The sequence below is a fragment of the Vanderwaltozyma polyspora genome, genomic scaffold (assembly GCF_000150035.1).
Source record: "Vanderwaltozyma polyspora DSM 70294 KpolScaffold351 genomic scaffold, whole genome shotgun sequence".
In the NCBI taxonomy this organism is placed as follows: domain Eukaryota; kingdom Fungi; phylum Ascomycota; class Saccharomycetes; order Saccharomycetales; family Saccharomycetaceae; genus Vanderwaltozyma; species Vanderwaltozyma polyspora.
In genome coordinates, this window is record NW_001834504.1 from 1 (window position 1) to 11,658 (window position 11,658).

General features: G+C 44.7%; 1 protein-coding gene across 1 annotated transcript; it reads right to left on the minus strand.

Annotated features, from left to right (window-relative positions):
- Positions 1-11,658, minus strand: Kpol_351p1 (uncharacterized protein; the record flags this gene model as incomplete). The annotated part of the gene is made up of 1 exon (XM_001642255.1): positions 1-11,658. A coding segment is annotated over one exon (11,658 nt), but the record flags the coding sequence as incomplete, so codon positions are not given.

An 11,658-nucleotide genomic window follows, 5' to 3' on the forward strand; every position in this document is an offset into this window, starting at 1 on the left:
GTAAGTAGCAGTAGTCAATTCCTCTTCATCAGAAGTGTGCTCAACTGTGTAAGTAGTAACACCAGTGGTGACATTACCTTCAGAGTCGGTGGAAGTGTAAGTAGCAGTAGTTAGTTCCTCTTCATCTGAAGTGTGCTCAACTGGGTAAGTAGTAACACCAGTGGTGACATTACCTTCAGAGTCGGTGGAAGTGTAAGTAGCAGTAGTTAGTTCCTCTTCATCTGAAGTGTGCTCAACTGGGTAAGTAGTAACACCAGTGGTGACATTACCTTCAGAGTCGGTGGAAGTGTAAGTAGCAGTAGTTAATTCCTCTTCATCTGAAGTGTGCTCAACTGGGTAAGTAGTAACACCAGTGGTGACATTACCTTCAGAGTCGGTGGAAGTGTAAGTTGCAGTAGTCAATTCCTCTTCATCAGAAGTGTGCTCAACTGGGTAAGTAGTAACACCAGTGGTGACATTACCTTCAGAGTCGGTGGAAGTGTAAGTAGCAGTAGTCAATTCCTCTTCATCGGAAGTGTTATGAACTGGGTAAGTAGTAACACCAGTGGTGACATTACCTTCAGAGTCGGTGGAAGTGTAAGTAACAGTAGTCAATTCCTCTTCATCAGAAGTGTGCTCAACTGGGTAAGTAGTAACACCAGTGGTGACATTACCTTCAGAGTCGGTGGAAGTGTAAGTAGCAGTAGTCAATTCCTCTTCATCTGAAGTGTGCTCAACTGGGTAAGTAGTAACACCAGTGGTGACATTACCTTCAGAGTCGGTGGAAGTGTAAGTAGCAGTAGTCAATTCCTCTTCATCGGAAGTGTGCTCAACTGGGTAAGTAGTAACACCAGTGGTGACATTACCTTCAGAGTCGGTGGAAGTGTAAGTAGCAGTAGTCAATTCCTCTTCATCGGAAGTGTGCTCAACTGGGTAAGTAGTAACACCAGTGGTGACATTACCTTCAGAGTCGGTGGAAGTGTAAGTAGCAGTAGTTAATTCCTCTTCATCGGAAGTGTGCTGAACTGGGTAAGTAGTAACACCAGTGGTGACATTACCTTCAGAGTCGGTGGAAGTGTAAGTAGCAGTAGTCAATTCCTCTTCATCGGAAGTGTGCTCAACTGGGTAAGTAGTAACACCAGTGGTGACATTACCTTCAGAGTCGGTGGAAGTGTAAGTAGCAGTAGTCAATTCCTCTTCATCAGAAGTGTGCTCAACTGTGTAAGTAGTAACACCAGTGGTGACATTACCTTCAGAGTCGGTGGAAGTGTAAGTAGCAGTAGTTAGTTCCTCTTCATCTGAAGTGTGCTCAACTGGGTAAGTAGTAACACCAGTGGTGACATTACCTTCAGAGTCGGTGGAAGTGTAAGTAGCAGTAGTTAGTTCCTCTTCATCTGAAGTGTGCTCAACTGGGTAAGTAGTAACACCAGTGGTGACATTACCTTCAGAGTCGGTGGAAGTGTAAGTAGCAGTAGTTAATTCCTCTTCATCTGAAGTGTGCTCAACTGGGTAAGTAGTAACACCAGTGGTGACATTACCTTCAGAGTCGGTGGAAGTGTAAGTTGCAGTAGTCAATTCCTCTTCATCAGAAGTGTGCTCAACTGGGTAAGTAGTAACACCAGTGGTGACATTACCTTCAGAGTCGGTGGAAGTGTAAGTAGCAGTAGTCAATTCCTCTTCATCGGAAGTGTTATGAACTGGGTAAGTAGTAACACCAGTGGTGACATTACCTTCAGAGTCGGTGGAAGTGTAAGTAACAGTAGTCAATTCCTCTTCATCAGAAGTGTGCTCAACTGGGTAAGTAGTAACACCAGTGGTGACATTACCTTCAGAGTCGGTGGAAGTGTAAGTAGCAGTAGTTAGTTCCTCTTCATCTGAAGTGTGCTCAACTGGGTAAGTAGTAACACCAGTGGTGACATTACCTTCAGAGTCGGTGGAAGTGTAAGTAGCAGTAGTTAGTTCCTCTTCATCAGAAGTGTGCTGAACTGGGTAAGTAGTAACACCAGTGGTGACATTACCTTCAGAGTCGGTGGAAGTGTAAGTAGCAGTAGTTAGTTCCTCTTCATCGGAAGTGTGCTCAACTGGGTAAGTAGTAACACCAGTGGTGACATTACCTTCAGAGTCGGTGGAAGTGTAAGTAGCAGTAGTTAGTTCCTCTTCATCGGAAGTGTGCTCAACTGGGTAAGTAGTAACACCAGTGGTGACATTACCTTCAGAGTCGGTGGAAGTGTAAGTAGCAGTAGTCAATTCCTCTTCATCGGAAGTGTGCTCAACTGGGTAAGTAGTAACACCAGTGGTGACATTACCTTCAGAGTCGGTGGAAGTGTAAGTAGCAGTAATCAATTCCTCTTCATCAGAAGTGTGCTCAACTGGGTAAGTAGTAACACCAGTGGTGACATTACCTTCAGAGTCGGTGGAAGTGTAAGTTGCAGTAGTCAATTCCTCTTCATCAGAAGCGTTATGAACTGGGTAAGTAGTAACACCAGTGGTGACATTACCTTCAGAGTCGGTGGAAGTGTAAGTAGCAGTAGTCAATTCCTCTTCATCGGAAGTGTTATGAACTGGGTAAGTAGTAACACCAGTGGTGACATTACCTTCAGAGTCGGTGGAAGTGTAAGTAACAGTAGTCAATTCCTCTTCATCGGAAGTGTGCTCAACTGGGTAAGTAGTAACACCAGTGGTGACATTACCTTCAGAGTCGGTGGAAGTGTAAGTAGCAGTAGTCAATTCCTCTTCATCAGAAGTGTGCTCAACTGGGTAAGTAGTAACACCAGTGGTGACATTACCTTCAGAGTCGGTGGAAGTGTAAGTTGCAGTAGTCAATTCCTCTTCATCAGAAGCGTTATGAACTGGGTAAGTAGTAACACCAGTGGTGACATTACCTTCAGAGTCGGTGGAAGTGTAAGTAGCAGTAGTCAATTCCTCTTCATCGGAAGTGTGCTGAACTGGGTAAGTAGTAACACCAGTGGTGACATTACCTTCAGAGTCGGTGGAAGTGTAAGTAGCAGTAGTCAATTCCTCTTCATCGGAAGTGTTATGAACTGGGTAAGTAGTAACACCAGTGGTGACATTACCTTCAGAGTCGGTGGAAGTGTAAGTTGCAGTAGTTAGTTCCTCTTCATCGGAAGTGTGCTCAACTGGGTAAGTAGTAACACCAGTGGTGACATTACCTTCAGAGTCGGTGGAAGTGTAAGTAGCAGTAGTCAATTCCTCTTCATCTGAAGTGTGCTCAACTGGGTAAGTAGTAACACCAGTGGTGACATTACCTTCAGAGTCGGTGGAAGTGTAAGTAGCAGTAGTCAATTCCTCTTCATCGGAAGTGTGCTCAACTGGGTAAGTAGTAACACCAGTGGTGACATTACCTTCAGAGTCGGTGGAAGTGTAAGTAGCAGTAGTTAATTCCTCTTCATCAGAAGTGTGCTGAACTGGGTAAGTAGTAACACCAGTGGTGACATTACCTTCAGAGTCGGTGGAAGTGTAAGTAGCAGTAGTTAGTTCCTCTTCATCGGAAGTGTGCTCAACTGGGTAAGTAGTAACACCAGTGGTGACATTACCTTCAGAGTCGGTGGAAGTGTAAGTAGCAGTAGTTAGTTCCTCTTCATCTGAAGTGTGCTCAACTGGGTAAGTAGTAACACCAGTGGTGACATTACCTTCAGAGTCGGTGGAAGTGTAAGTAGCAGTAGTCAATTCCTCTTCATCGGAAGTGTTATGAACTGGGTAAGTAGTAACACCAGTGGTGACATTACCTTCAGAGTCGGTGGAAGTGTAAGTAACAGTAGTTAGTTCCTCTTCATCAGAAGTGTGCTGAACTGGGTAAGTAGTAACACCAGTGGTGACATTACCTTCAGAGTCGGTGGAAGTGTAAGTAGCAGTAGTTAGTTCCTCTTCATCAGAAGTGTGCTCAACTGGGTAAGTAGTAACACCAGTGGTGACATTACCTTCAGAGTCGGTGGAAGTGTAAGTAGCAGTAGTCAATTCCTCTTCATCAGAAGTGTGCTCAACTGGGTAAGTAGTAACACCAGTGGTGACATTACCTTCAGAGTCGGTGGAAGTGTAAGTAGCAGTAGTCAATTCCTCTTCATCGGAAGTGTTATGAACTGGGTAAGTAGTAACACCAGTGGTGACATTACCTTCAGAGTCGGTGGAAGTGTAAGTAGCAGTAGTCAATTCCTCTTCATCGGAAGTGTTATGAACTGGGTAAGTAGTAACACCAGTGGTGACATTACCTTCAGAGTCGGTGGAAGTGTAAGTTGCAGTAGTTAGTTCCTCTTCATCGGAAGTGTGCTCAACTGGGTAAGTAGTAACACCAGTGGTGACATTACCTTCAGAGTCGGTGGAAGTGTAAGTAGCAGTAGTCAATTCCTCTTCATCTGAAGTGTGCTCAACTGGGTAAGTAGTAACACCAGTGGTGACATTACCTTCAGAGTCGGTGGAAGTGTAAGTAGCAGTAGTCAATTCCTCTTCATCGGAAGTGTGCTCAACTGGGTAAGTAGTAACACCAGTGGTGACATTACCTTCAGAGTCGGTGGAAGTGTAAGTAGCAGTAGTTAGTTCCTCTTCATCTGAAGTGTGCTCAACTGGGTAAGTAGTAACACCAGTGGTGACATTACCTTCAGAGTCGGTGGAAGTGTAAGTAGCAGTAGTTAGTTCCTCTTCATCGGAAGTGTGCTCAACTGGGTAAGTAGTAACACCAGTGGTGACATTACCTTCAGAGTCGGTGGAAGTGTAAGTAGCAGTAGTTAGTTCCTCTTCATCTGAAGTGTGCTCAACTGGGTAAGTAGTAACACCAGTGGTGACATTACCTTCAGAGTCGGTGGAAGTGTAAGTAGCAGTAGTCAATTCCTCTTCATCGGAAGTGTTATGAACTGGGTAAGTAGTAACACCAGTGGTGACATTACCTTCAGAGTCGGTGGAAGTGTAAGTAACAGTAGTCAATTCCTCTTCATCAGAAGTGTGCTCAACTGGGTAAGTAGTAACACCAGTGGTGACATTACCTTCAGAGTCGGTGGAAGTGTAAGTAGCAGTAGTCAATTCCTCTTCATCGGAAGTGTTATGAACTGGGTAAGTAGTAACACCAGTGGTGACATTACCTTCAGAGTCGGTGGAAGTGTAAGTAACAGTAGTTAGTTCCTCTTCATCAGAAGTGTGCTCAACTGGGTAAGTAGTAACACCAGTGGTGACATTACCTTCAGAGTCGGTGGAAGTGTAAGTAGCAGTAGTTAGTTCCTCTTCATCAGAAGTGTGCTCAACTGGGTAAGTAGTAACACCAGTGGTGACATTACCTTCAGAGTCGGTGGAAGTGTAAGTAGCAGTAGTCAATTCCTCTTCATCAGAAGTGTGCTCAACTGGGTAAGTAGTAACACCAGTGGTGACATTACCTTCAGAGTCGGTGGAAGTGTAAGTAGCAGTAGTCAATTCCTCTTCATCGGAAGTGTTATGAACTGGGTAAGTAGTAACACCAGTGGTGACATTACCTTCAGAGTCGGTGGAAGTGTAAGTAGCAGTAGTCAATTCCTCTTCATCGGAAGCGTTATGAACTGGGTAAGTAGTAACACCAGTGGTGACATTACCTTCAGAGTCGGTGGAAGTGTAAGTAGCAGTAGTCAATTCCTCTTCATCGGAAGTGTGCTCAACTGGGTAAGTAGTAACACCAGTGGTGACATTACCTTCAGAGTCGGTGGAAGTGTAAGTAGCAGTAGTTAGTTCCTCTTCATCTGAAGTGTGCTCAACTGGGTAAGTAGTAACACCAGTGGTGACATTACCTTCAGAGTCGGTGGAAGTGTAAGTAGCAGTAGTCAATTCCTCTTCATCAGAAGTGTGCTCAACTGGGTAAGTAGTAACACCAGTGGTGACATTACCTTCAGAGTCGGTGGAAGTGTAAGTAGCAGTAGTTAGTTCCTCTTCATCTGAAGTGTGCTCAACTGGGTAAGTAGTAACACCAGTGGTGACATTACCTTCAGAGTCGGTGGAAGTGTAAGTAGCAGTAGTTAGTTCCTCTTCATCTGAAGTGTGCTCAACTGGGTAAGTAGTAACACCAGTGGTGACATTACCTTCAGAGTCGGTGGAAGTGTAAGTAGCAGTAGTCAATTCCTCTTCATCGGAAGTGTTATGAACTGGGTAAGTAGTAACACCAGTGGTGACATTACCTTCAGAGTCGGTGGAAGTGTAAGTAGCAGTAGTTAGTTCCTCTTCATCTGAAGTGTGCTCAACTGGGTAAGTAGTAACACCAGTGGTGACATTACCTTCAGAGTCGGTGGAAGTGTAAGTAGCAGTAGTTAGTTCCTCTTCATCAGAAGTGTGCTCAACTGGGTAAGTAGTAACACCAGTGGTGACATTACCTTCAGAGTCGGTGGAAGTGTAAGTAGCAGTAGTCAATTCCTCTTCATCAGAAGTGTGCTCAACTGGGTAAGTAGTAACACCAGTGGTGACATTACCTTCAGAGTCGGTGGAAGTGTAAGTAGCAGTAGTCAATTCCTCTTCATCGGAAGTGTTATGAACTGGGTAAGTAGTAACACCAGTGGTGACATTACCTTCAGAGTCGGTGGAAGTGTAAGTTGCAGTAGTTAGTTCCTCTTCATCGGAAGTGTGCTCAACTGGGTAAGTAGTAACACCAGTGGTGACATTACCTTCAGAGTCGGTGGAAGTGTAAGTAGCAGTAGTTAATTCCTCTTCATCTGAAGTGTGCTCAACTGGGTAAGTAGTAACACCAGTGGTGACATTACCTTCAGAGTCGGTGGAAGTGTAAGTAGCAGTAGTCAATTCCTCTTCATCGGAAGTGTGCTCAACTGGGTAAGTAGTAACACCAGTGGTGACATTACCTTCAGAGTCGGTGGAAGTGTAAGTAGCAGTAGTTAGTTCCTCTTCATCTGAAGTGTGCTCAACTGGGTAAGTAGTAACACCAGTGGTGACATTACCTTCAGAGTCGGTGGAAGTGTAAGTAGCAGTAGTTAGTTCCTCTTCATCGGAAGTGTGCTCAACTGGGTAAGTAGTAACACCAGTGGTGACATTACCTTCAGAGTCGGTGGAAGTGTAAGTAGCAGTAGTTAGTTCCTCTTCATCTGAAGTGTGCTCAACTGGGTAAGTAGTAACACCAGTGGTGACATTACCTTCAGAGTCGGTGGAAGTGTAAGTAGCAGTAGTCAATTCCTCTTCATCGGAAGTGTTATGAACTGGGTAAGTAGTAACACCAGTGGTGACATTACCTTCAGAGTCGGTGGAAGTGTAAGTAACAGTAGTCAATTCCTCTTCATCAGAAGTGTGCTCAACTGGGTAAGTAGTAACACCAGTGGTGACATTACCTTCAGAGTCGGTGGAAGTGTAAGTAGCAGTACTCAATTCCTCTTCATCGGAAGTGTTATGAACTGGGTAAGTAGTAACACCAGTGGTGACATTACCTTCAGAGTCGGTGGAAGTGTAAGTAGCAGTAGTCAATTCCTCTTCATCGGAAGTGTGCTGAACTGGGTAAGTAGTAACACCAGTGGTGACATTACCTTCAGAGTCGGTGGAAGTGTAAGTAGCAGTAGTTAGTTCCTCTTCATCTGAAGTGTGCTCAACTGGGTAAGTAGTAACACCAGTGGTGACATTACCTTCAGAGTCGGTGGAAGTGTAAGTAGCAGTAGTTAGTTCCTCTTCATCGGAAGTGTGCTCAACTGGGTAAGTAGTAACACCAGTGGTGACATTACCTTCAGAGTCGGTGGAAGTGTAAGTAGCAGTAGTCAATTCCTCTTCATCGGAAGTGTTATGAACTGGGTAAGTAGTAACACCAGTGGTGACATTACCTTCAGAGTCGGTGGAAGTGTAAGTAGCAGTAGTCAATTCCTCTTCATCGGAAGCGTTATGAACTGGGTAAGTAGTAACACCAGTGGTGACATTACCTTCAGAGTCGGTGGAAGTGTAAGTAGCAGTAATCAATTCCTCTTCATCGGAAGTGTTATGAACTGGGTAAGTAGTAACACCAGTGGTGACATTACCTTCAGAGTCGGTGGAAGTGTAAGTTGCAGTAGTTAGTTCCTCTTCATCGGAAGTGTGCTCAACTGGGTAAGTAGTAACACCAGTGGTGACATTACCTTCAGAGTCGGTGGAAGTGTAAGTAGCAGTAGTCAATTCCTCTTCATCGGAAGTGTGCTGAACTGGGTAAGTAGTAACACCAGTGGTGACATTACCTTCAGAGTCGGTGGAAGTGTAAGTAGCAGTAGTTAGTTCCTCTTCATCTGAAGTGTGCTCAACTGGGTAAGTAGTAACACCAGTGGTGACATTACCTTCAGAGTCGGTGGAAGTGTAAGTAGCAGTAGTCAATTCCTCTTCATCTGAAGTGTGCTCAACTGGGTAAGTAGTAACACCAGTGGTGACATTACCTTCAGAGTCGGTGGAAGTGTAAGTAGCAGTAGTCAATTCCTCTTCATCGGAAGTGTGCTGAACTGGGTAAGTAGTAACACCAGTGGTGACATTACCTTCAGAGTCGGTGGAAGTGTAAGTAGCAGTAGTCAATTCCTCTTCATCGGAAGCGTTATGAACTGGGTAAGTAGTAACACCAGTGGTGACATTACCTTCAGAGTCGGTGGAAGTGTAAGTAGCAGTAGTTAGTTCCTCTTCATCAGAAGTGTGCTCAACTGGGTAAGTAGTAACACCAGTGGTAACATTACCTTCAGAGTCGGTGGAAGTGTAAGTAGCAGTAGTTAGTTCCTCTTCATCGGAAGTGTGCTCAACTGGGTAAGTAGTAACACCAGTGGTGACATTACCTTCAGAGTCGGTGGAAGTGTAAGTAGCAGTAGTTAGTTCCTCTTCATCTGAAGTGTGCTCAACTGGGTAAGTAGTAACACCAGTGGTGACATTACCTTCAGAGTCGGTGGAAGTGTAAGTAGCAGTAGTCAATTCCTCTTCATCGGAAGTGTTATGAACTGGGTAAGTAGTAACACCAGTGGTGACATTACCTTCAGAGTCGGTGGAAGTGTAAGTAACAGTAGTCAATTCCTCTTCATCAGAAGTGTGCTCAACTGGGTAAGTAGTAACACCAGTGGTGACATTACCTTCAGAGTCGGTGGAAGTGTAAGTAGCAGTACTCAATTCCTCTTCATCGGAAGTGTTATGAACTGGGTAAGTAGTAACACCAGTGGTGACATTACCTTCAGAGTCGGTGGAAGTGTAAGTAGCAGTAGTCAATTCCTCTTCATCGGAAGTGTGCTGAACTGGGTAAGTAGTAACACCAGTGGTGACATTACCTTCAGAGTCGGTGGAAGTGTAAGTAGCAGTAGTTAGTTCCTCTTCATCTGAAGTGTGCTCAACTGGGTAAGTAGTAACACCAGTGGTGACATTACCTTCAGAGTCGGTGGAAGTGTAAGTAGCAGTAGTCAATTCCTCTTCATCGGAAGTGTTATGAACTGGGTAAGTAGTAACACCAGTGGTGACATTACCTTCAGAGTCGGTGGAAGTGTAAGTAACAGTAGTCAATTCCTCTTCATCAGAAGTGTGCTCAACTGGGTAAGTAGTAACACCAGTGGTGACATTACCTTCAGAGTCGGTGGAAGTGTAAGTAGCAGTACTCAATTCCTCTTCATCGGAAGTGTTATGAACTGGGTAAGTAGTAACACCAGTGGTGACATTACCTTCAGAGTCGGTGGAAGTGTAAGTAGCAGTAGTCAATTCCTCTTCATCGGAAGTGTTATGAACTGGGTAAGTAGTAACACCAGTGGTGACATTACCTTCAGAGTCGGTGGAAGTGTAAGTAGCAGTAGTCAATTCCTCTTCATCGGAAGTGTTATGAACTGGGTAAGTAGTAACACCAGTGGTGACATTACCTTCAGAGTCGGTGGAAGTGTAAGTAGCAGTAGTTAGTTCCTCTTCATCTGAAGTGTGCTCAACTGGGTAAGTAGTAACACCAGTGGTGACATTACCTTCAGAGTCGGTGGAAGTGTAAGTAGCAGTAGTCAATTCCTCTTCATCTGAAGTGTGCTCAACTGGGTAAGTAGTAACACCAGTGGTGACATTACCTTCAGAGTCGGTGGAAGTGTAAGTAGCAGTAGTTAGTTCCTCTTCATCAGAAGTGTGCTCAACTGGGTAAGTAGTAACACCAGTGGTGACATTACCTTCAGAGTCGGTGGAAGTGTAAGTAGCAGTAGTCAATTCCTCTTCATCTGAAGTGTGCTCAACTGGGTAAGTAGTAACACCAGTGGTGACATTACCTTCAGAGTCGGTGGAAGTGTAAGTAGCAGTAGTCAATTCCTCTTCATCGGAAGTGTGCTCAACTGGGTAAGTAGTAACACCAGTGGTGACATTACCTTCAGAGTCGGTGGAAGTGTAAGTAGCAGTAGTCAATTCCTCTTCATCTGAAGTGTGCTCAACTGGGTAAGTAGTAACACCAGTGGTGACATTACCTTCAGAGTCGGTGGAAGTGTAAGTAGCAGTAGTCAATTCCTCTTCATCGGAAGTGTGCTCAACTGGGTAAGTAGTAACACCAGTGGTGACATTACCTTCAGAGTCGGTGGAAGTGTAAGTAGCAGTAGTCAATTCCTCTCCATCGGAAATGTTATGAACTGGGTAAGTAGTAACACCAGTGGTGACATTACCTTCAGAGTCGGTGGAAGTGTAAGTAGCAGTAGTCAATTCCTCTTCATCGGAAGTGTGCTCAACTGGGTAAGTAGTAACACCAGTGGTGACATTACCTTCAGAGTCGGTGGAAGTGTAAGTAGCAGTAGTTAGTTCCTCTTCATCGGAAGTGTGCTGAACTGGGTAAGTAGTAACACCAGTGGTGACATTACCTTCAGAGTCGGTGGAAGTGTAAGTTGCAGTAGTCAATTCCTCTTCATCAGAAGCGTTATGAACTGGGTAAGTAGTAACACCAGTGGTGACATTACCTTCAGAGTCGGTGGAAGTGTAAGTAGCAGTAGTCAATTCCTCTTCATCGGAAGTGTTATGAACTGGGTAAGTAGTAACACCAGTGGTGACATTACCTTCAGAGTCGGTGGAAGTGTAAGTAGCAGTAGTCAATTCCTCTTCATCAGAAGTGTGCTCAACTGGGTAAGTAGTAACACCAGTGGTGACATTACCTTCAGAGTCGGTGGAAGTGTAAGTAGCAGTAGTCAATTCCTCTTCATCGGAAGTGTGCTCAACTGGGTAAGTAGTAACACCAGTGGTGACATTACCTTCAGAGTCGGTGGAAGTGTAAGTAGCAGTAGTCAATTCCTCTTCATCGGAAGTGTGCTCAACTGGGTAAGTAGTAACACCAGTGGTGACATTACCTTCAGAGTCGGTGGAAGTGTAAGTAGCAGTAGTCAATTCCTCTTCATCGGAAGTGTGCTCAACTGGGTAAGTAGTAACACCAGTGGTGACATTACCTTCAGAGTCGGTGGAAGTGTAAGTAGCAGTAGTTAGTTCCTCTTCATCGGAAGTGTGCTCAACTGGGTAAGTAGTAACACCAGTGGTGACATTACCTTCAGAGTCGGTGGAAGTGTAAGTTGCAGTAGTCAATTCCTCTTCATCAGAAGCGTTATGAACTGGGTAAGTAGTAACACCAGTGGTGACATTACCTTCAGAGTCGGTGGAAGTGTAAGTAGCAGTAGTCAATTCCTCTTCATCGGAAGTGTTATGAACTGGGTAAGTAGTAACACCAGTGGTGACATTACCTTCAGAGTCGGTGGAAGTGTAAGTAACAGTAGTCAATTCCTCTTCATCAGAAGTGTGCTC